Source organism: Nerophis ophidion, linkage group LG10, assembly GCF_033978795.1.
Source record: "Nerophis ophidion isolate RoL-2023_Sa linkage group LG10, RoL_Noph_v1.0, whole genome shotgun sequence".
NCBI lineage: Eukaryota > Metazoa > Chordata > Actinopteri > Syngnathiformes > Syngnathidae > Nerophis > Nerophis ophidion.
The window spans coordinates 49,213,277-49,239,106 of record NC_084620.1 but is presented as its reverse complement, the minus strand read 5'-3'; the positions used below and the strand labels follow the sequence as shown (position 1 = coordinate 49,239,106).

At 36.1% G+C, this 25,830-nt stretch overlaps 2 protein-coding genes across 7 annotated transcripts in view; one reads left to right on the top strand and one right to left on the bottom strand.

Moving 5' to 3' along the window:
• Window positions 1–18,896, top strand: part of osgep (O-sialoglycoprotein endopeptidase) — a 45,542-nt gene extending 26,646 nt beyond the window's left edge. For 3 of the 6 annotated variants that reach the window (XM_061914005.1, XM_061914003.1, XM_061913999.1), the window contains exons 5-13: window positions 2,823–2,918; window positions 2,992–3,041; window positions 3,115–3,193; window positions 3,266–3,331; window positions 8,360–8,450; window positions 8,510–8,585; window positions 9,371–9,469; window positions 9,538–9,601; window positions 9,715–9,835. In XM_061914005.1, coding sequence (XP_061769989.1) covers window positions 2,823–2,918; window positions 2,992–3,041; window positions 3,115–3,193; window positions 3,266–3,331; window positions 8,360–8,450; window positions 8,510–8,585; window positions 9,371–9,469; window positions 9,538–9,577 — 597 coding nt within the window. In that variant the 3' untranslated portion in view covers window positions 9,578–9,601; window positions 9,715–9,835. Of the gene's footprint in view, window positions 1–2,822; window positions 2,919–2,991; window positions 3,042–3,114; window positions 3,194–3,265; window positions 3,332–8,359; window positions 8,451–8,509; window positions 8,586–9,370; window positions 9,470–9,537; window positions 9,602–9,714; window positions 9,836–18,304 lie in introns of those variants that run through there. The other 3 variants (XM_061914001.1, XM_061914000.1, XM_061914002.1) reach the window with 3 other exon arrangements.
• si:ch211-214j24.10 (uncharacterized protein LOC558894 homolog) lies at window positions 10,463–25,830 on the bottom strand. Its single transcript, XM_061914007.1, has 4 exons — window positions 25,663–25,830; window positions 24,356–25,114; window positions 24,243–24,275; window positions 10,463–10,607 (listed from the first exon to the last, which is right to left on the bottom strand). Exons 1-4 carry the CDS (start codon window positions 25,676–25,678, stop codon window positions 10,558–10,560), a joined length of 858 nt encoding a protein of 285 aa, XP_061769991.1. The 5' UTR covers window positions 25,679–25,830; the 3' UTR covers window positions 10,463–10,557.

Here is a 25,830-nt window from a genome sequence, read left to right as displayed (position 1 = left end):
TTTTGATAGTAGGCTGATATAACTAATAGAGATACTTACATCATGTGTTGTTTTCATTATAACACTTATATAAGACATTTAAAGTCATTTTGATAGTAGGCTGATATAACTAACATATACACTTACATCATGTTTGTCTTCCTTATAACACTTATATAAGACTTTAAAAGTCATTTTGATAGTAGGCTAATATAGACACATCATGTGTTGCCTTCATTTTAACACTTATATAAGACATTTAAAGTCATTTTGAAAGTAGGCTGATATAACTAACATATACACATACATCATGTTTGTCTTCCTCATAACACTTATATAAGACTATTAAAGTCATTTTGATAGTAGGCTAATATAGACACATCATGTGTTGCCTTCATTTTAACACTTATATAAGACTTTCAAAGTCATTTTAATAGTAGGCTAAAATAGCCACTATAGACACTTACATCATGTGTTGCCTCCATTGTAACACTTATATAAGACTTTTATAAAGTCATTTTAATAGTAGGCTAATATAGACACTTACATCATGTGTTGTCTTCATTATAACACTTATATAAGACTTTTAAAGTCATTTTGATAGTAGGCTAATATAGACACTTATATCATGTGTTGCCTTTATTATAACACTTATATAAGACTTTTAAAATAATTTTAATATTAGGCTAATATGCCTACTATAGACACGTCATGTGTTGTCTTCCTCATAACACTTATAAAAGACTTTTAAAAGTCATTTGATAGTAGGTTGATATAACTAATATATACACTTACATCATGTGTTGTCTTCATTATAACACTTATATAAGACATTTAAAGTAATTTTGATAGTAGGCTGATATAACTAACATATACACTTATATCATGTTTGTCTTCATTATAACACTTATATAAGACTTTTAAAGTCATTTTATTAGTAGGCTAATATAGTTACTATAGACACTTACGTCATGTGTTGTCTTCATGATACCACTTATATAAGACTTTTAAAAGTCATTTTGATAGTAGGCTGATATAACTAATATAGATACTTACATCATGTGTTGTCTTTATTATTCCACTTATATAAGACATTTATAGTAATTTTGATAGTAGGCTAATATAACTAATATAGACACTTACATCATGTGTTGTCTTCATTATAACACTTATATAAGACTTTTAAAGTCATTTTGATAGTAGGCTAATATAGACACTTATATCATGTGTTCCCTTCAATATAATACTTATTTAAGACTTTTAAAGTCATTTTAATAGTAGGCTAATATAGCTACTATAGACACTTACATCATATGTTGTCTTCATTATAAAACGTATATCAGACTTTTAAAGTTGTTTTAATAGTAGGCTGATATAACTCGTATAGACACTTACATCATGTTTGTTTTTATTATAAAGCTTATATAAGACTTTTAAAGAAATTTTGATAGTAGGCTAATATAGACACTTATATCATGTGTTCCCTTCAATATAATACTTATTTAAGACTTTTAAAGTCATTTTAATAGTAGGCTAATATAGCTACTATAGACACTTACATCATATGTTGTCTTCATTATAAAACGTATATCAGACTTTTAAAGTTGTTTTAATAGTAGGCTGATATAACTCGTATAGACACTTACATCATGTTTGTTTTTATTATAAAGCTTATATAAGACTTTTAAAGTAATTTTGATAGTAGGCTAATATAGACACTTACATCATGTGTTTTCTTCATTATAACACTTATATAAGACATTTAAAGTAATTTTGATAGTAGGCTGATATAACTAACATATACACTTATATTATGTTTGTCTTCATTATAACACTTATATAAGACTTTTAAAGTCATTTAAAGTCATTTGGACAGTAGGCTAATATAGACACTTACATCATGTGTTGCCTTCATTATAAGACTTATATAAGACTTTTAAAGTAATTTTATTAGTCGGCTAATATAGCTACTAAAAACACTTACGTCATGTGTTGTCTTCATGATAACACTTATATAAGACTTTTAAAAGTCATTTTGATAGTAGGCTGATATAATTAATATAGATACTTACATAATGTGTTGTCTTCATTATTCAACTTATATAAGACATTTAAAGTCATTTTTATAGTAGGCTAATATAACTAATATAGACACTTACATCATGTGTTGTCTTCATTATAACACTTATATAAGACTTTTAAAGTCATTTTGATAGTAGGCTAATATAGACACTTATATCATGTGTTGCCTTCAATATAACACTTATATAAGACTTTTAAAGTAATTTTAATAGTAGGCTAATATAGCTACTATAGACACTTACATCATGTGTTGTCTTCATTGTAACACTTATATCAGACTTTTAAAGTCCTTTTAATAGTAGGCTGATATAACTAACATACACACATCATGTTTGTTTTCATTATAAAGCTTATATAAGACTTTTAAAGTAATTTAAAGTCATTTTGATAGTAGGCTAATATAGACACTTACATCATGTGTTGCCTTCATTATAACACTTATAGAAGACTTTTAAAGTAATTCTAATAGTAGGCTAATATAGCTACTATAGACACTTACATCATGTGTTGTCTTCATTATAACACTTATATCAGACTTTTAAAGTCGTTTTAATAGTAGGCTGATACAACTCGTATAGACACTTACATCATTGTAACACTTATATCAGGCTTTTAATTTTTTGTGGCCCCAGACAGATTTTTTTGTTGTATCCTTGGTCAAATACGGCTCTTACAATAATTTGGTCCATCTCTAATATTTACATATAATTTTTTTCATTCAAACATCCAAGTGAGTATTTGTCTGTTCCTTCTTGTCAAAGGTCATCGCGTACTCGGAACGGCGTTACAGGATATTCGGGGAGACCATAGACATTGCAGTGGGCAACTGTTTGGACAGGTTTGCCAGAGTCATCAAGGTGTGTGCACGATGAATATATACACATTTACATTTGCTCGGGTTTCATTCACTCCAACTGGTCAACTCCGCAGATTTCCAACGACCCCAGTCCCGGCTACAACATAGAACAGCTGGCCAAGAAGTTAGTACAACAATGAACATCTGCTGAGGTTTTTTTTGGCTTTCATCACCTTTTTGGCATGGCTTGTAATCAGGGGCACGCAGTATGTGGAGCTTCCATACACCGTCAAAGGAATGGACGTGTCCTTTTCTGGGATTCTCTCTTTTATCGAGGTGAGTGCTCGCCGTTATAGAACGCATATTTCATTTTTGAAGTCACGATGTAAATGAATTGTGTTTCCATAGGAAGCTGCTCACAAGATGCTGGGCTCTGGTCAGTGTACAGCCGAGGACTTGTGTTTCTCCCTGCAGGTTAGAATGACTAAAGCACTTACAGTATGTGGTTATTGTTCATCACTAGGGCTGGGTATCGTCTACAAATGTCCAATACCAGTACCTTTAAAATGAAACCGATACTGAGTTTTTATTTTTACTCTCATGCTCAGTATTAGTATTGTTATGTCAGGTAGTAGTATTCTTTCTATTATGCACGGTCGTACTATTGTTATTGTTATGTACAGTAGTAGTATTGTTACTCTTATGCACAGTAATAGTATTGTTATTGTTACGTACAGTAGTAGTATTGTTACTGTTATGTACAATTGTAATACTGTTACTGTTATGCACTTAAGTATTACTGTAACTGTAATGCACCATAGTAGTATTTTTACTGTTATGTACAGTAGTAGTAGAATAGAATAGAGTTTTATTGTCATTATTACAGTGAACAGGTTCAAAGAGGAAGCAGATCCACAATAAAATAGTAATACAAATAGTTAAAAAGATAAACAATAAGATATATATCCATATATATGTATATATCCACACACATGCATATGTCCATACATATGCATATATATATATATATATATATATATATATATATATATATATATATATATATATATATATATATACACATACATATACACACATACGTACACATATATATACACACATATATACTGTATATACACATATAAATATACACATTTCTATACATACACATATATATACACACATATATACTGTATATACACACACATAAATATGCACATTTCTATACATACACATATATACACACATATATACTGTATATACACACATACATATAAATTTCTATAAATATATACATATTTATATACATATATAATAAACATTCACACATACATACACATTTTTATACATATATACACACATACATACAGTATATATATATATATATATATATAGTATTGTTACTGTAATGCACCATAGTAGTATTTTTACAGTTATGTACAGTACAGTTTTATTGTCATTATTACAGTAAACAGGTTCAAAGAACAATGACATTGGAGCAGATCCCCTAAGGTGCATACACAATGATGTAGTAATATAAATAGTTAAAAAGATAAAAAAGAAGATATATATACATATATATGTATACATCCACACACATGCATATATCCATACATATGCATATATATACAGTATATACTTATACACATACATACATATATAAACATGTACAAACCCCGTTTCCATATGAGTTGGGAAATTGTGTTAGATGTAAATATAAACGGAATACAATGATTTGCAAATCATTTTCAACCCATATTCAGTTGAATATGCTACAAAGACAACATATTTGATGTTCAAACTGATCAATTTTTTTTTTTTTGCAAAAAATTATTAACTTTAGAATTTGATGCCATCAACACGTGACAAAGAAGTTGGGAAAGGTGGCAATAAATATTGATAAAGTTGAGAAATTCTCATCAAACACTTGTTTGGAATATCTATCAGGTGTGCAGGCTAATTGGGAACAGGTGGGTGCCATGATTGGGTATAAAAGCAGCTTCCCAAAAAATGCTCAGTCCTTCACAAGAAAGGATGGGGCGAGGTACACCCCTTTGTCCACAACTGCGTGAGCAAATAGTCAAAAAGTTTAAGAACAACGTTTCTCAAAGTGCAATTGCCAGAAATGTAGGGATTTCAACATCTACGCTCCATAATATCATCAAAAGGTTCAGAGAATCTGGAGAAATCACTCCACATAAGCGGCACGGCCGGAAACTAACACTGAATGACCATGACCTTCGATCCCTCAGACGGCACTGTATCAAAAACAGACATCAATCTCTTAAGGATATCACCACATGGGCTCAGGAACACTTCAGAAAACCACTGTCACTACATACAGTTCGTCGCTACATCTGTAAGTGCAAGTTAAAACTCTACTATGCAAAGCAAAGACCATTTATCAACCACATCTAGAAACGCCGCCGGCTTCTCTGGGTCCGAGATCATCTAAGATGGACTGTTGCAAAGTGGAAAAGTGTTCTGTGGTCTGACGTGTCCACATTTCAAATTGTTTTTGAAAATATTCGACATCATGTCATCCGGACGAAAGGGGAAGCGAAACATCCAGACTGTTATCGACGCAAAGTTCAAAAGCCAGCATCAGTGATGGTATGGGAGTGCATTAGTGCCCAAGGCATGGGTAACTTACACATCTGTGAAGGCACCATTAATGCTGAAAGGTACATACAGGTTTTGGAACAAAATATGCTGCTATCTAATTGCCGTCTTTTTCATGGACGCTCCTGCTTATTTCAGCGAGACAATGCCAGACCGCATTCAGCACGTGTTACAACTGCGTGGCTTCGTAGTAAAAGAGTGTGGGTACTTTCCTGGCCCGCCTGCAGTCCATACCTGTCTCCCATGGAAAATGTGTGGCGCATTATGAAGCGTAAAATACGACAGCAGAGACCCGGACTGTTGAACGACTGAAGCTCTACATAAAACAAGAATGGGAAAGAATTCCACTTTCAAATCTTCAACAATTAGTTTCCTCAGTTCCCAAACATTTTTTGAGTTGTTTAGTTTCCCAACTACTTTGTCACGTGTTGATGGCATCAAATTCTAAAGTAAATGATTATTTGAAAAAAATAAGTTTATCAGTTTGAACATCAAATATGTTGTCTTTGTAGCATATTCAACTGAATATGGGTTGAAAATGATTTGCAAATCATTGTATTCCGTTTATATTTACATCTAACACAATTTCCCAACTCATATGGAAACGGGATTTGTATGTATGTATGTGTATACGAATGTATTTATTTATGTATGTGTATATATACACATATATACATGTATGTATATATATATATATAGTGTGTATATATATATAGTGTGTGTGTGTATATATATATCTACATATATATATACATACACACACACATATATATATTTATACATACACACATATATATTGTGTATTTATATGTATGTACGTACGTACATATATGTATATATATATATACACCCATATGTATATTTACATATATATATATATATATTGTGTGTATATATATGTACGTGTAGGTTTGTATGTGTATATGTATGTATGTATACATACCGTCCCCGCGACCCCACAAGGGAATAAGCGGTAGAAAATGGATGGATGGATGTTTATGTAGGGTTAGGGTTAGGGTTAACCCTATGTGTATACATATCTATGAATGTGTATGTATGTATGTATGTGTGTGTATATACTGTATATGTATATATATATATATATATATATATATATATATATATATATATATATATATATACAGTATATATATATATATATGTATGTTTATATATATGTATGTAGTACTGTTAAGTACAGTAGTAGTACAATAGAGTTTTATTGTCATTATTACAGTGAACGGGTTCAAAGAAGAAATCGGAGCAAGATATATATATCCATATATATGTATATATCCACACACATGCATATATCCATACATATATACTCATACACAGATATATACCCACATATATATTTATATTCAAACACATATATACATACACATATATATATAAATATATACTGTATATGTGTATATTTATATACATATACATACAAACATATATACACACATATGTATATTTACATATATATGTATATATATATATATATTGTGTGTATATATGTATGTGTAGGTTTGTGTTTGTATATGTATGTATGTGTATACATATCTATGTATGTGTATATATATATATATATATATATATATATGTATGTTTATATATATGTATGTAGTACTGTTAAGTACAGTAGTAGTACAATAGAGTTTTATCGTCATTATTACAGTGAACGGGTTCAAAGAAGAAATCGGAGCAGGATATATATCCATATATATGTATATATCCACACACATGCATATATCCATACATATATACACATTCACAGATATATACCCACATATATATTTATATTCACACACACATATATACATACGCACACACATATATATATATATATGTGTATATATATATGTATATATACATACATACATATATACACAGATATGTTTATTTACATATAAATGTATATATATATATATATTGTGTGTGTATATATATGTATGTGTAGGTTTGTATGTGTATATGTATGTATGTATGTGTATGTATACATACCGTATGTTTATGTATATGTGTATACATATCTATGTATGTGTATGTATGTATGTATGTGTGTATATATATATATACATATATTTACATATATATATATATATATATATACACATATACATGTGTGTGTGTGTATGTATATATATATATATATACCCACATATATATTTATATTCACACACATATATGCATACACACATATATATAAATATATACTGTATATGTGTATATTTATATACATATATATACATACATGCATATTTATTGTGTGTATATATAAATATTTATGTATGTATAAGTATATATACACATATACATTTTATGTAAAAAAAATATATACACATATATATTAACATTTTGTATACATACATACATATTGTGTATATATATATATGTATTGTATGTGTATATATATCCATATATATATATATATATACTGTATATATATATATATATATATTGTGTATATTTATATATGTATGTGTGTATATATATATATATATATATATTTGTATGTGTATATATATATGTATATAAATATACACATATACGGGCACCACATATCAGGAACAATACATACATACATATATATATATACATACATGCATATTTATTGTGTGTATATATAAATATTTATGTATGTATAAGTATATATACACATATACATTTTATGTAAAAAATAATATATACACATATATATTAACATATTGTATACATACATATATATTGTGTATATGTATGTATTGTATGTGTATATATATCCATATATATATATATACTGTATATATATATTGTGTATATATATATTTGTATTTGTATATATATATATATATATATATATATATATGTATGTATGTATTGTTCCTGATATGTGGTGCCCTCCTGCAGGAGACAGTGTTCGCCATGCTGGTGGAGATCACAGAGAGGGCCATGGCGCACTGCGGCTCCCAGGAAGTACTGATTGTCGGCGGCGTTGGCTGTAAGTAACGATGTCATGTTTCATGTAGATACATGGCTGATATGAATATGTGTTGACAGGTAACCTGCGTCTACAACAGATGATGGGAGTCATGTGCTCAGAAAGAGGCGCCAAACTTTTTGCCACGGACGAAAGGTGAAGCAAACTATACATTAATACATTTACCTGTGGAGATGAAGTGAGTAAAAAATGCCTACTTTGACCTTGACACTTTTGGGGGAATTTTGCCTTTGATTCACAATCCTTTTTTAAGACTAGAACACATCTGTTTGTCTTGTTTTATTCATTCCAAATGGTAAATGAATGCTAGTAAAAGTCAGCTAACAGTGGAGCTAATCTAATCCGCCTCAAACGCTCTCTAAAAACATCCTTTTATTTACACACTGTAAGCACATATATCATGTAGTAAGATTCCTAATGTGTCATATATACATGAAGTATATATGTAGTATTTAGTAACATTCCATTATGGGCTGGACTCTCACACTATTATGTTAGATCCACTATGGACTGGACTCTCACACTATTATGTTAGATCCACTATGGACTGGACTCTCACACTATTATGTTAGATCCACTATGGACTGGACTCACACTATTATGTTAGGTCCACTATGGACTGGACTTTCACACTATTATGTTAGATGCCCTATGGACTTGACTCTCACACTATTATGTTAGATCCACTATGGACTGGACTCACACTATTATGTTAGATCCACTATGGACTTGACTCTCAGTTTAATTTTAGATCCACTATGGACTGGACTCTCACTATTATGTTACATCCACTATGTACTGAACTTTCACACTATTATGTTAGATCCATTATGGACTGGACTCTACTTCTAACATCTGTTTCCATGGTAACAAGTCCATGAGACTTAACCCACTAAAAAGGTGATTCCGTACCCTTCTAGTTTCTGCATCGACAACGGAGCCATGATCGCCCAGGCTGGCTGGGAAATGTTCCGATCCGGTCAAGTGACGGCGCTGGAGGATTCTTGGATCACGCAAAGGTACTCGGTCCTGGATTTGTCTGAAGGTTGCACGTTTTGAGGAGTTGTCTCCCCCCTGTTGAGTGCAGGTACAGAACAGATGAGGTGGAGGTGACGTGGAGGGACTGATAAATGGACTCCAACTGTCCTCAGGTATTTTTGCAGCGTCTGTGTGACCACTTTTCTCAATCTAAAAGATGCTGTCCACACACGTGGCCATTAAGCCTTCTAGATGAAATAAGTGGACTGAACAAGTGTGCACACAGGAAATGTTCAGAAGCAAGACTTTACTGGAAGGTGCAAAGAAGGGTGAAACAACACGTGTTTAACAACCGTAGGAGGATAAAAAGAGGTCTTTATTCCCATTAAATAACAGTCACATGTCAAGTTTATTTGTTTTATTATTAACCAATACTGTTCACTTAAATTCCTCCTCCAGTGTAATTTTTTTAAACGTTTTTCTCAAAAACAAAAAAACAAACAAAAAAAGTTGAACATGGAGCTCCCTTCTGGTTTTCGGTGAGCAACAATCACCGGGCGAGACAAATAAAAAGGGAGCGACAGCATTAAGATGTGACAGAGTTAAAGGGCAAATTCTCCTGTGCTTTTTGAGCGCACCCCTCTGCAGAACCCAGCACACTAACAGTAAAAGGAGCAGGGGAGAGAAAAAAAAAAGGGTTCTCTCACATGGGGATTGGTCACAACAAATTTATCTTTTAAGAAAGTGCTTGATTGACCACTCGCTTCGCACGGGACAGTTACTAAAAAAAAAAAAGAGGGGGGAGGGGGTTGGGACAAATTCATGTACAGCTCCTTAAAGATTTGTATTGAAAAACAAAAGAAAGACCCGCTCTACACGTACTTGCTAAAATTCATAAGTTGATGGAACAACCGTCTGATTACTTAAGGCAGACTTCTTCTTATATATATATATACATATATATATATAAGGCCATTAAAAAAACATAGAAAGATCTGAAAGGAGTTATTAGTCCAAAGTGTCTCAGTGTGGCTTTGCATGAAGACATCCTGAGTGCAGTGTGTGTGTGTGTGTGTGGTGTGTGGTGTGTGGTGTGTGTGTGTACACGCTTTTTGGGGTTTTCTGGCTGCTAGGCTGGGTGCTCCTGGAAGTCCTTGTACCACACCACCCTTGTTGGATCTAAAAGGAAAGAAGAAAATATTACTCTTATATGTCAGCGTTACATGTTCTATTTAATATTGTGTTGCCTCCATTACACACTACTTTTTATACCACTGTTTTCAGCTCATGTAAACATGTATATATACATACATATGTATGAACATGTATATGTATACATACATACATACCTGTATGTATGTATACATGTACATAGTATACATACATGTTTGTATACATGCACATACATATGTATAAATGTATGTATTTATACATACATATGTATACACACATGTATACATGTATTACATACATGTATGTATACATGCATTTATACATGTTTGTATACATACATGTATGTATACAAACATGTATGCAAGTATACATGCATGTATGTATACATACATACATGTTTGTATGTATACATGCATTTATACATACATGTTTGTATACTTGCATACATACATGCATGTATACATACATGCATGCATGTATACATACATACATGCATGCATGTATACATACATACATACATACATGCATGCACGTATACATACATGCATGTATACATACATACATACATGCATGCATGCATACATACATGCATGCACGTATACATACATGCATGTATACATACATGCATGTATACATGCATACATACATGCATGCACGCATGCATACATACATACATACATGCATGCATACATACATACATACATACATGCATGCACGTATACATACATGCATGCACGTATACATACATGCATGCACGTATACATACATGCATGCACGTATACATACATGCATGCACGTATACATACATGCATGCACGTATACATACATGCATGCACGTATACATACATGCATGCACGTATACATACATGCATGCACGTATACATACATGCATGCACGTATACATACATGCATGCACGTATACATACATGCATGCACGTATACATACATGCATGCACGTATACATACATGCATGCACGTATACATGTATGCATGCACGTATACATGTATGTACATGCATGCATGTATACATGTATGTACATGCATGCATGTATACATACATACATACATGCATGCATGTATACATACATACATACATGCATGCACGTATACATACATGCATGCATACATACATACATACATACATGCATGCACGTATACATACATGCATGCACGTATACATACATGCATGCACGTATACATACATGCATGTACACATGTATGTACATACATGCATGTATACATGTACATACATGTGCATAAATATGTATTTATACATACATATATGTATACATAAGTTTGTATGTACATGTATACGAACATGTATACATACATACATGCATGTATACATACATACATACATGCATGCATGTATACATACATACATACATACATGCATGCACGTATACATACATGCATGCATACATACATACATACATACATACATGCATGTACACATGTATGTACATACATGCATGTATACATGTACATACATGTGCATAAATATGTATTTATACATACATATATGTATACATAAGTTTGTATGTACATGTATACATACATACGAACATGTATACATACATACATGCATGTATACATACATGTATGTACATACATGTGTATAAATGTATGTATGTATACATACATATATACATGTATGTTTATATACGTAGGTATACATACATACGTAGGTATACAAACATGTATGTATACATATGTATAAATGTATGTATGTATACATACATACAGCCATGTATGTATTTATACATACATATGTATACACGCATGTACGTATGTATACATGTACATGTGTATAAATGTATGTATACACGCATGTACGTATGTATACATACGTTTTTATGTATGTATACACACGTGTATGTATGTATACATACATACGTGTATGTATGTATACATGTATGTACATACATATGTATAAATGTATGTATTTATACATACATATGTATACACGCATGTAGGTATGTATACATACGTTTGCACGTATGTGTACACGTTTGTATGTATGTATACATACATACATGTATGTATGTATACATACATACGTGTATGTATGTATACATACATACGTACATGTATGTACATACATATGTATAAATGTATGTATTTATACATACATATGTATACACGCATGCATGTATGTATAAATGTATGTATACATACATACATGTATACAAGTATTCATGCATGTATGTAAACATAAGTGTTGTATGTATATATGAATTGATTAAGGTAGACCCTGACTTAAACAAATTGAAAAACGTATGTGGGCGTTACCATTTAGTGGTCAATTGTACGGAATATGTACTGAACTGTGCAATCTACTAATACAAGTTTCAATCAATCAATCAATTCATGTATGTATGGACAAATGTATGTATACATGTATATATACATACATACACAAACACACATAGTATGCTACATGATATATATATGTACAGTCAATAAAATAAGTATTTGAACACCCTGCTATTTTGCCATTTCTCCGCCTTAGAAATCATGGAGGGGTCTGAAATGTTCACGGTAGGTGCATGTCTACTGTATGAGAGATCACCTGAAAAGAAAAATCCAGAAATCCCAATCTATGATTTTTTTAACAATTTATTCGTGTGATACAGCTTAAAATAAGTATTTCAACACCTGTCTCTCAGCTAGAATTCAGACCCTCAAAGACCTGCTAGTTCGCCTTTAAAAGTCCTCCTCCACTCCACTGTATTATCCTGAATAAGATGCACCTGTGTGAGGTCGTTAGCTGCATAAAAACACCTGTCCACCCCATCCAATCAGTAAGACCCACACATTCAGCATGGCTAAGAGCAAAGTGCTGTTCAAAGACAAAATTGTACAACTCCACAAGGATGGAAAGGGCTCTGGAGAAATTGCCAACAACTTGGTGAAAAAAGGTCCACTGTTGGAGCAATCATTACAAAATGGAAGAAGATCAAGAGGATGGGTCAAATGCAGACGACAAATTTCACCACACCTAGTGTGTGTGTGTGTGTGTGTGTGTGTGTGTGTGTGTGTGTGTGTGTGTGACCATCATTGGTACTTTAACTTAACTAAACTTGACGGTCAATCTCAATGGGAGTGGAGCCCCATGCAAGATATCACCTGGTGGGTCTCAGTGATGCTAAGAAAGGTGAAGAATCAGCCCAGGACTACACGGCAGGACTTGGTCAATGACCTGAAATGAGCTGGGACCACTGTTTCCATGGTCACTGTTGGTAATACACTAAGATGTCATGGTTTGAAATCATGCATGGCAGGGAAGGTTCCCCTGCTTAAACCAGCACATGTTAAGGCCCGTCTTAAGTTTGCCAATGACCATTTGGATGATCCATAGGAGAACGTTTTGTGGACAGATGAGACCAAAATTGATCTTTTTGGTCATAATTCCACACTGCGTGTTTGGAGGAAGAAGAATGACGCGTACCATCCCAAGAACACCATTCCTACTGTGAAGCATGGGGGTGGTAGCATCAAGCTTTGGGGGTGTTCTTCTGCTCATGGGACAGGACGACTGTACTAATTAAGGAGAGGATGACTGCAGCCATGTATTGTGAGATTTTGGCCAAAAACCTCCTCCCTCAGTCTGATCATTGAAGAGGAGTCGTGACTGGATCTTCCAACTTGACAATGACCCAAAGCACAAGTGGCGGCTGTGTAAGAACCATATCAAGGTTCTGGAGTGGCCTAGCCAGTCTCCAAGACCTAAATCCAATTGAAAATGTTTGGAGGGAGCTGAAAGTCTGTGTTACTCAGTGACAACCCAGAAACCTGACTGATCTAGAGAAGATCTGTGTGGAGGAGTGGGCCAAAATCCTTCCTGCAGTTTGTGCAAACCTGCTGAAAAACTACAGGAAATGTTTGACCTCTGTAATTGCAAACAAAGCCTACTCTACCAAATATTAATGTTGGTGTTCAAATACTTATTTTCAGCTGTATCACATGAATGAATTGTTAAAAAAAAAATCATAGCTTGTGATTTCTGGATTTTTCTTTTTAAGATTATCTCTCATACAGTGGACATGCACCTACTGTGAACATTTAAGACCCCTCCATGATTTTTAAGTGGAAGAACTTGCAAAATAGCAGGTGTTCAAATACTTATTTTCTTCATTGTATATATAATCTGCTACATGGTGTATAGTCTGCATGGTGTGTGTGTATATATATATATATATATATATATATATATATATATATATATATATATATACACACACACACACACATATATATATATATACACATATATATACATATACACACACACACACACATATATATATATATACATATACACACGTATATACACACACACATATATATATATATATATATATTATTAGTAGTATTATTATTATATTTTTATATATACGTATTAAGGGTGTAACGGTACACAAAAAATTTGGTTCGGTACGTACCTCGGTTCAGAGGTCACTGTTCGGTTCATTTTCGGTAATTAAGAAAAAAACCAAATATACATTTGCTAAATCATCCACCAAAAATATTTTTCTTAGTGGAATATTTGATGTGAAGTAATCGGAAACTTAGGTCAATAATTCATAATAACATCGCTTTTGATTCAATATTATGTTTTGAGTAATGACAGTTTGGAGACAAAAAAAAAACAGCTTTGTTTTATTAGTCAACGTTGCAACTTTTTCTAAAATGACATTTAGCCTTTAAGCTTTTTTATTTCACTTTTGTTTATGTTTATTGTAATAGTATTTTTAGAATGTGCCGTGGGGCTTTAAAACATTAGCTGTGGGCCGCAAATGGCCTCTGGGGCACACTTTTGACACCCCTGTAAAAAATGTAATCTGATTAATCAATGGATAAAAAGCAGAGCCTGGCGATGCATGCGTGTTTATCATAACTCTCTCGCTCTCTGTCTCTGCCCCGCCCTCACAAATGTTAACACTGCATGCACCACTTTTTTGTTGTTTTTAACCCCTTCTTAACCATGAACGTACATTGAAAATACCCGTAACCCTAACTTAAAATTCCGGACATTCGAGGCATTTAAGAAACTCCACCTGGACAGCCCCGCAAAGAGGACATATCTCGTGAAAAGAGGAGGTGTGGTCAGTCTTATAGCCCAGTCCTTAACACCCGAATAAGTTTTTCAACTTGATTAAGTCAGGATCCAAGTTAATCAATTCATGGTGCCTCGGTGTGCACTGTTTACACAACGTGCGGTGCACTACTTATATGTCCGTGTCGTTCGGCACACCTCTGAACCGAACCGAAACCCCGTACCGAAACAGTTCAATACAAATACACGTACCGTTACACCCCTAATATATATATGGGTATTTTTAGAACAGGCCAGTGGGCGACTCATCTGGTCCTGCGTTGGTGACCCCTGATCTAAACTTTACGCTGCCGCCTTAAAATCAAAGTTTTCTGGCCGATGACGACCACTACTCAGCCACTTCTAACTATACACCATGTGGCAGACGATATAGAACGTGGCAGACGATATACCATGTGGCAGACTATACACCATGTGGTAGACGATATAGAACGTGGCAGACTATACACCATGTGGCAGACTATACACCATGTGGCAGACTATACACCATGTGGCAGACTATACACCATGTGGCAGACGATATAGAACGTGGCAGACGATATAGAACGTGGCAGACGATATAGAACGTGGCAGACTATACACCATGTGGCAGACGATATAGAACGTGGCAGACTATACACCATGTGGCAGACTATACACCATGTGGCAGACGATATAGAACGTGGCAGACTATACACCATGTGGCAGACTATACACCATGTGGCAGACGATATAGAACGTGGCAGACTATACACCATGTGACAAACTATACACCATGTGGCAGACTATATAGAACGTGGCAAACTATACACCATGTGGCAGACTATACACCATGTGGCAGACGATACACCATGTGGCAGACGATATACCATGTGGCAGACTATACACCATGTGGCAGACTATATGGCATGTGGCAGACTATATGGCATGTGGCAGACTATATGGCATGTGGCAGACTATATGGCATGTGGCAGACTATACACCATGTGGCAGACTATACACCATGTGGCAGACTATACATCACGTGGCAGACTATACACCATGTGGCAGACTATACACCATGTGGCAGACTATATGGCACGTGGCAGACTATACACCATGTGGCAGACGATATAGAACGTGGCAGACTATACACCATGTGGCAGACTATACACCATGTGGCAGACTATACACCACGTGGCAGACTATACACCATGTGGCAGACTATACACCATGTGGCAGACTATACACCATGTGGCAGACTATATATATATATATACCATGTGGCAGACTAACCAGCATGTGGCAGACTATATAGCACGTGTAGGTGACTCAGTGGTGTGGTGGTAATAGTAATTAAGGACTGGAGTCCAACTGTGTTCCCAGCAGACTGAGAGTCATTCTCCCCAGCTCTATCTATCACCCTTCTATGACGTCATCACCGTTTCACTCCCGTTACCCTATTTTTAACACCACTGCTGACTGTTCAGGTCTATTTTGATACACAAGGCGAACTGGATTACAAGGCACATTAAATGAGTCTTATTATTATTTTCTTTCTAAATGTAAAACACTTCCTTGTGGTCTGCATAACATGTGATGGTGGTTCTTTGGTCAAATGTTGCATGGATGATGTTTACACATCATCTTCAAGTCACTTTCTGACCGTCGCTTCGGGATGCGCCGTTTTTGGGGCGGGTCTTATTTACGTGCCTCCACTTCCACATCTTTGTTGTACAGGCAGTTTTTTTTTTTGACGCTTCCATAGCAATACTACTGACAGATATAAGTTAGGACTGTACGTTACTTTATATTAAAATGACAACAGCGGATTATGAATGTCCCACAACAAGAGGGTCGAGGAAGAGAAGGAGCAACACAAACTACAATGGCAGGTGGGGCACATTGTCACATCAGCAGGTACCAATAGGTAAGAGAAGTTGGTTTTGCATAATATTGCGAAACAAAGCACCAGAATGTATTTTGGGGTCCTTGTACACACACCATAATACTGTATGTTGAAGCACAGTACGTCTGACTATGGCAGCCATAATGCTCCATCAATACACGTGTATATAACTTACCAAAGCCGTACTAAAACATTTTTGACAGATTTGAGCGTTGTGTGTACTGTCCTATATTCCTCAATGAAACATCAAAGTTTTGGTGTTGCTTGCTTGCATCATCTTGCAGTCCACACCCATCTCTTATGTATGACTGCCATCTAGTGGTCACACTTACTACACCATGTACATAAGGCGCACCGGGTTATAAAGCGCACTGTCGGTTTTTGACAAAATGAAATGATTAAGTGTGCATTTTAGTCTAAAACTATGGTATTTGCTAACCAACACACGTACATTACAAGTCTTTACTTTTAACAAAATGAGTATGGCTGATTTATAAAAACGCCACAGAACTAAATAGGTTGCAAGTGCTATGACTTTGATAAAGAAGGCGAGAAACCATGAATTCAAGGAAGAACTTGTAGCAAAGTATACAGTAAAAGTGATCTATCATTTGTTTCTATTTTACATTGATTTATGCATGTACAATGATCTTCTAGAAAAGTGTTTTATATTTGTCAATGGTTGAACTGGATATGCATTATTTCTTATATAAAAAGATCCATCCATTTTCTACCGCTTGTCCCTTTTGGAGTCAGCTGCATTCGGACGGAAGGCGGAGTACACCCTGGACAACTCGCCACCTCATCGTCAAGACAAGAACACTCACATTCACACACTAGGGCCAATTTAGTGTTGCCAATCAAGCAATCCCCAGGGGCGTGTCTTTGGAGGTGGGAGGGGCCTATCCCCAGGTGCATGTCTTTGGAGGTGGGAAGAAGCCGGAGAACCCGGAGGGAACTTACATAGTCACGGGGAGAACATGCAAACTCCACACAGAAAGATCCCGAGCGCAGGACCGAACTCAGGACTACTCTTGACCTTCGTGTTGTGAGGCACATGCACTAACCCCTGGTCCACCGTGCTGCATGTAAAATCCTCTATAAAAGTGTTTCATATTTTTGAATGGTTGAACTGGATATGCATTATTTCTTATCTAAAAAAAATATATGAATAATGCTGTATAACACACTGTATTTATATTATTCACATGTAAAAAAAAATACCCAAGTGGTTATTGTCTATTGTGAGTTAACTGTGGTGCTGAATTTCCCATAGGGATCAATAAAGTACTTTCTATTCCAAACAGTACAGTAGGTACTTGATTTTGATATATTCCACACGAATGCAGCTGAGATAGGCTCCAGCGAACCCAAAAGGGACAAGAGGTAGGAAATGGATGAATGGATAGTAATGCTAATAAAAGTGGCTGAGTAGTGGTCCTCATCGGCCAGAAAACTTTGATTTTAAGGCGGCAGCGTAAAGTTTAGATCAGGGGTCTCCAACGCAGGACCAGATGAGTCGCCCACTGGCCTGTTCTAAAAATAGCTCAAATAGCAGCACTTAACAGTGAGCTGCCTCTATTTTTTAAATTTTATTTACTAGCAAGCTGGTCTCCCTTTGCTCGACATTTTTAATTGTAAGAGAGAAAAAACTTGAATAGAATTTAAAAATCCAAGAATGTATTTTAAAGACTTGGTCTTCACTTGTTTAAAGAAATTCATTTATTTTTCTAATTTGCTTCTTATAACTTTCAGAAAGACAATTTTAGAGTAAAAATACAACCTTAAAAATGATTTTAGGATTTTTAAACACATATACCTTTTTACCTTTTAAATTCTTTCCTCTTCTTTCCTGACAATTTAAATCAATGTTCAAGTAAATGTATTTTATTATCGTGAAGAATAATAAATACATTTTAATTTAATTTTTCATTTTAGCTTCTGATTTTTCGACGAAGAATATTTGTGAAATATTTCTTTAAATTTATTATGATTAAAATTTTAAAAAAAGTATTCTGGCAAATCTAGAAAATCTGTAGAATCAAATTTAAATCTTATTTCAAAGTATTTCGAATTTCTTTTAACATTTTTGTTCTGGAAAATCTAGAAGAAATAACGATTTGTCTGTTAGAAATATAGCTTGGTCTAATTTGTTGTATATTCTAACAAAGTGCAGATTGGATTTTAACCTATTTAAAACATTTCATCAAAAATATATATTTATTGTGGGAAATCATTAAGATGATCAGTGTTTCCACAAAGATAAATATCATTAACTATCAATAATAATAACAGAGTTAAAGGTAAATTGAGCAAATTGGCTATTTCTGGCAATTTATTTAAGTGTGTATCAAACTGGTAGCTCTTCGCATTAATCAGTACCCAAGAAGTAGCTCTTGGTTTCAAAAAGGTTGGTGACCCCGGGTTTGGATTCATGAAGGAAAGAAGAAAGTGAATGAATGATTATAACTAAATACATTTAAATTTATATAAAAATGTGTTTTCTTTTGCATTAGTTTAATGATTTATGTAACGTTAATGACAAACATTTTCCAAAACAATATAGAGTGGGAGATATAAAAAGACAATGCATACATTTATCATTTGTTGTCAGAACGTTTACAATAAAGTAGGCCCCAAAATATGTACTGCGGGACCCCATTTTAAAAATGTCTATCGCCAACACTGTATAGGCAATATTATATCAACAACAAAGGTTTCAATATAAACGTTTTCGGGTTTTACGGGACGTTATGATGAAAGACTGGTTGCATGGTTACCGAGCAATGCAGGAAGTGATCAGTGGGAGTGACATGCTGACAGCCAATCAGGTAACGGTATCAAGTTTGCTTGTCTGGCGGCTGATTTCTTTGCATAAATTGGAAAAGCAGCATGGCACGTTTTTTGAATTTTAAAAAGGGAGCGTAGTCAAACCAATGTGGTCTGTAGATGATGAAAGACCACTAATACCACATTACTTTACAGCACATCTGTAACTTCCTGCCACTAAACTTGCAGAAAATAGTTAAAAGTTTCTGTTTACATTTTTACACTATTTTCTTACATTTTAAGGATTTTTCTAATGTGATTTTAAAATGTTCACATTGAGTGTTTTGCATGCTTGTGTTGGCATTCCTTTCTGCCTTGATAGCCGAGGGACTACATTTCAAATAAAAACGTTGACATTTCATATATTTTTCTCCTGTCCCTTATGTTTGATTGCCATGAAAAAATATCAAAATTATCGACATCAACCGGTTTAAAACACTGATATCGTAATAAAGTTTTCAGCCGTGGTGTTTAGTCAAACTACAAACTAGGGCTTGGCGGTATATCGAATAAACTCGATATATTGCACAGGTTTGTCTCTGTGCGATATAGAAAATGACTATATAGTGGTATTGGAGTATATGTTCTCACGCAGTTGCTTTTAGCTGCGGGCATTACACTACAGGCTCTTCCCACTCTTTCTTGTGTCTACTTCTCACAGAGACATAAACCAGCGCAACGTCACACGGCCTCGCCGAGCAGAAAGGTAGCGACATGGGTAATGTTAGCTGTAATGCCAGCGGAGTGGTGCGAGTGGTAATACAAGAGAGAGAAGGGGCCTATCTGGTAACAAATGGAGGAAGAAGAATGAATTCCCAAGAAAAACAGTACAGGGGTGCATCGTCTGGCGGTGGTTTGGCTTCAAGCGGGAATATGTTGAACAAAATTATGCGGCAAAAGCGTTGCCACAAAAAGTAACAGCATTGCTATTTGATTTCCTATGACAGAGCTCATTTTTTTCACAGTTATTGAAATATCTTTGTGTGACATAATGCACTAAAGTGCACTAATGGCTTGCTTAAAAATGTCTCTGACAATCTTGCACTTTCTGTTTTGAAATGACATGAATGTTTGTGCTAGGATCGGGCGATATATTGATATAAACGATATATCGCAGGTTTGTCTCTGTGCGATATAAAAAATGACTATATCGTAATATTCGATTATATGTTCTCACACAGTTGCTTTTAGCTGCAGGCATTACACAACAGGCGTTTCTCACTCCTCCTCGTCTCTCATTCTGACAGATACGGAAAACAAGCCCGCCTTGTGGTACATACGTCACATACTGTCGCGCGTCTAGCGTCATAGCTCTCGCCGATCAGAGAGGTAGCAGCATGGCTAACGTTAGCTGAGGCAGGTCGAGCGAAGCTTGTGACAATACAAGAGAGAGATGGTGCGAAACTTATCACAAATGGAGGAAGAACAATGAATGCCCAAAATAAAGAGCAGGGGATCCATCGTCTGGCGGTGGTTTGGCTTCAAGTGGGAAGATATTCAGCAGACAACAGCAATATGTTAAGTATGCAGCAGAAGTGTTACTACAAAAGGTAGCAACACTATTAATTTGTTATTTCATTTAAAAAGTCACCCGTGAGAGATTGAAGGGTATTTAATGACTACAGTTTTGGTCAATTGACTTAGTTGTGGTTTCCCTCTCTGAATGAAAGTTTAAAAGTAGCATACATTACTGCAGTTTGAAGAATGTTTTAATGTAGACACATAGAATCATCATACTGCTGTCATTATATGCATCAAGTGTTCATTCAAGGCCGAGGCAAAATATCGTAATATATAACATATGTAGCAATATGGCATAAAAATATCGCGATATTATTAAAAGACAACATCGCCCAGCCCTAGTTTGTGCCGTTGCTTAATAACTGTTTATGAAATACAGTTTTGCTAAATTGACTCAGTTGTGATTTACCGCTCTGCATGAAAGTTTAAAAGTAGCATATATTAATGCAGTATGAAGAAGAATATTTTAATGTAGACCCATAGAATCATCATACTACTGTGATTACCGTATTTTTCGGACTATAAGTCACAGGTTTATCATAATTTGGCCGGAGGTGCGACATATACTCAGGAGCGACTTATGTGTGAAATTGACACATTACCGTAAAATATCGAATTATATAATTTAGCTCATTCACGTAAGAGACTAGACGTATTAGATTTTATGGGATTTAGCGATTAGGAGTGACAGATTGTTTGGTAAACATATAGCATGTTCTATATGTTATAGTTATTTGAATGACTCTTACCATAATATGTGACGTTGACATACCAGACACCTTCTCAGTTGGCTATTTATGCGTCATATAACGTACACTTATTCAGCCTGTTCACTGTTCTTTATTTATCTTAAATTGCCTTTCAAATGTCTATTCTTGGTGTTGGGTTTTATCAAATAAATTTCCCCATAAAATGCGACTTATACTCCGGTGAGACTAATATATGTTTTTTTCTTCTTTATCATGTATTTTCGGCAGGTGTGACTTAATACTCCGGAGCGACTTATACTCCGGAAAATGCGGTATATGTATCAAGTAGAGATGTAACGGTACGTGTATTTGTATTGAACCATTTCGGTACGGGGGTTCCGGTTTGGTGCAGAGGAGTACCGAACGAGTTCCACACGAACATATCAAGTAGCTGCATATGCTAAAGTCTTAACAAGCTGCTCCAGTCCGTTCTGCTTCTGTCTCCTGCACAGCACCCTGCATTGTCCCTCCCACACAACCATCAGATTGGTTACAACCGTAGCGGTAACAAGCCAATCAGCAGTGCATATTCAGAGCGCATGGAGTCAGCGCTTCAGCGTCGAGCTGATAGGCGTTTAGCAGGTGAGCAGCGGACTCTCCCCAAATTATACTAAACACTTCCAAGTCAACTACTTTCTAACATTACTGTGAGCCCGTTGATCTTCGAGAAACAAACTGCAGCTCAGCTCACTCGCAGTCCTGGCTTTAGGTGAAGGCTAGTTAGCTTTTAGCGTAACATTAGCTCATTTTGCGGTGTGTGCGTGTTATGGACAGTGTTGCTTGAGCTATGTTGAAGCAGCAAAAAAGGACATTATGTTAAACGAAAAGTTTCTGTTTCTGATAGTGTATATAATGTAAGTGCGTCACAAAGCCTGCATGAACTCCAAGGTCTTTAAGGATGAATAGTCTCTCCTATTGCTATTGTACTATTTTTCAACTATAGTTACATTAATCATTAGTAATGTAGCAGCCTAGTTTTGAATGGCAGGGTCCCTGCTATCACATGTTGATACAAATATAACATTTACATAATAAAAATCAACTACAGGATTCTGCAATGCTGTAATAAATTAAGCATGATGAGTTGACCTGAAACTGTTTAATGTTACACTTTTTATATGTAGAAGAAAAGTTGTGTCATTTTATTTCATCCAAGCAACAACTTGAGGCAGTTTAATGTGGATTAACTTGGGCAGAATTATTATAGTGTTTCCAATGTTAAAAGGTATAAGCCATTGTTTACAAATTTGGTAAATAAATAACCAAAAAATGTATATTTTGCGGTTTTCTTACTGTACCGAAAATGAACTGAACCACGACCTCCTAACCGAGGTACGTACCGAACCGAAATTTTTGTGTACAGTTACACCTCTAGTATCAAGTGTTCATTCAAGGCTAAGGCACAATATCGCGTTATACATCGTGTATTGTGACATGGCTTAAAAATATCGAGATATTAATAAAAGCCCGACTACAAACATCACTGACTTATTCAATACTGTAAACATGGATGTTGAATGACGCAATAATATGAGCTCAGTTTGAATCTGACATACCTTTTTTTTGTTTGTTGCAGATTGCGTTCCATTCTGCAGAAAAGAAAATAATGGAAGGGTTAGGTTAGTTTTCGAAGTGAGTGACAGAAATGTTCTCCAGTAAGAAGACGTACCCCTATTGTGAAAGTTCAAAGCCTCCATAAGGTGGCGACAACTAAGCAGCAGCTCCCCGTTGTTCACGTCCACGTCGGGATGTGAAGGCGGGGCGGCGGAGGTAGCGAAGGGACTGGGGGTTTCTTCAGGAATGGGCACTGCGACGAGTGCGTCGGTTAAGGGCGGCGCTGCCGACGCTGGCGTATGTGGGGGGGAGTCGACGGCGGGATGGTTGGAGCCCTCTGGCGCAGGCCTGGTCTCGCTGATGAAGCTGAGACCCCATTGGTTCTGTAGCAGAACGCCGATGGCGGGGCGGTCCTCCTCCAGAATGCCGCCGGCGGTTTTGGCCTTAACCTTGGAGGCGTAGCTGACGGCCGGCTGCAGCTTGGCGGGGCTGTCCTGCACCGGGAAGGCGGGCGGGGGCTTGAGCAGCGACAGACTGTCCTCCACCCACCTCTCTTTCTGCTGCGCCTTAGGGGGCCGGTTCAGCCCCTTCTGGATCTCCCGGCGGAGACCGCGGCCCTTGTGCGGCTGGCCCTTGCGCTCCTTTTCCCGGCGGAAACTGAAGGTGTGCGCGTGGGTGGCGTCGGGCAAGAGCTGCCGCGTCTGTTGGTCCCCTCCGGCGATGCAGCCGCCGCCACCGCCACCACCACAGTTACCAGAGCCGGGGGACAGGCGTCGGTTTCGAATGTGCGGCTCCGAGCTGGTGGTTGAAACGAGGACTGCCGGGTCGCACAAGGAATCGGACTCGCACACGGTGTTGCTAGCTTCCCATGTACCTGCGAGACAATGCAACATTTTCAGCTCTTGTTGACACAAAATCATTGTAGATATCAACATGTTCAAAACACACAGGTAAAAAAACAAAAAAACGCGTGACGTCACTATTAGTGCTTTGCTGAGTGACGTCATAGAGAAAGCAAGTTCCTGCTCAGAAACCGATCGATACACGCATTTCTCACGCCCTTTAACGAGAAAATACCCCGTAAATAAACATTTTAGGTGGCATTTTGAGTCGTTTGGCTCGAAGCTCGGCGCCCATGTTAGCCAACTTTTATTAGCAGCGTCATGATGTGGAGGACGTTATAAATAAATGGCCCGCCACGACGTCATGTACAAATGTATTTTCGAGCCGCTGCTGCCAATGGCGGGTTAGCCGATAAGAGCATCGACGGACAGTATCGACGCGACGGCGTTAGCGCGTTAGCATGTTAGCCAAAGTTTCGTAACAGCTCATTCAAAGCTAGCCGCGTTAGCAACGTCGCGAGTAACTTCTCAAGTCGCTCCATTCCGGGCAAGGCGTCGAGAGGAGTGGGACCAAACGTACCCGTCTTGATATGCATGTCTTTTCGCTGAAAGTGTCGTGGAGTCCGCGCCGTTAAGTTAACTTTTTTTTAGGGTTGTTTAGGACAACGTCGGCTTTTGCTGGCTCGAGTCTCGCGTTCCACCGCCAGGAAACCACACCGCAATGTGGGCGGGACAGGAAGTGGCACCG

Coding starts and splice junctions, on each gene's coding strand:
- si:ch211-214j24.10 (XM_061914007.1), bottom strand. Junction 24,276..24,355: donor TTTGAACTTTCACAATAGGG/GTACGTCTTCTT, acceptor TCTTTTCTGCAG/AATGGAACGCAATCTGCAAC. Junction 10,608..24,242: donor CTGCAACAAACAAAAAAAAG/GTATGTCAGATT, acceptor CTTTCCTTTTAG/ATCCAACAAGGGTGGTGTGG.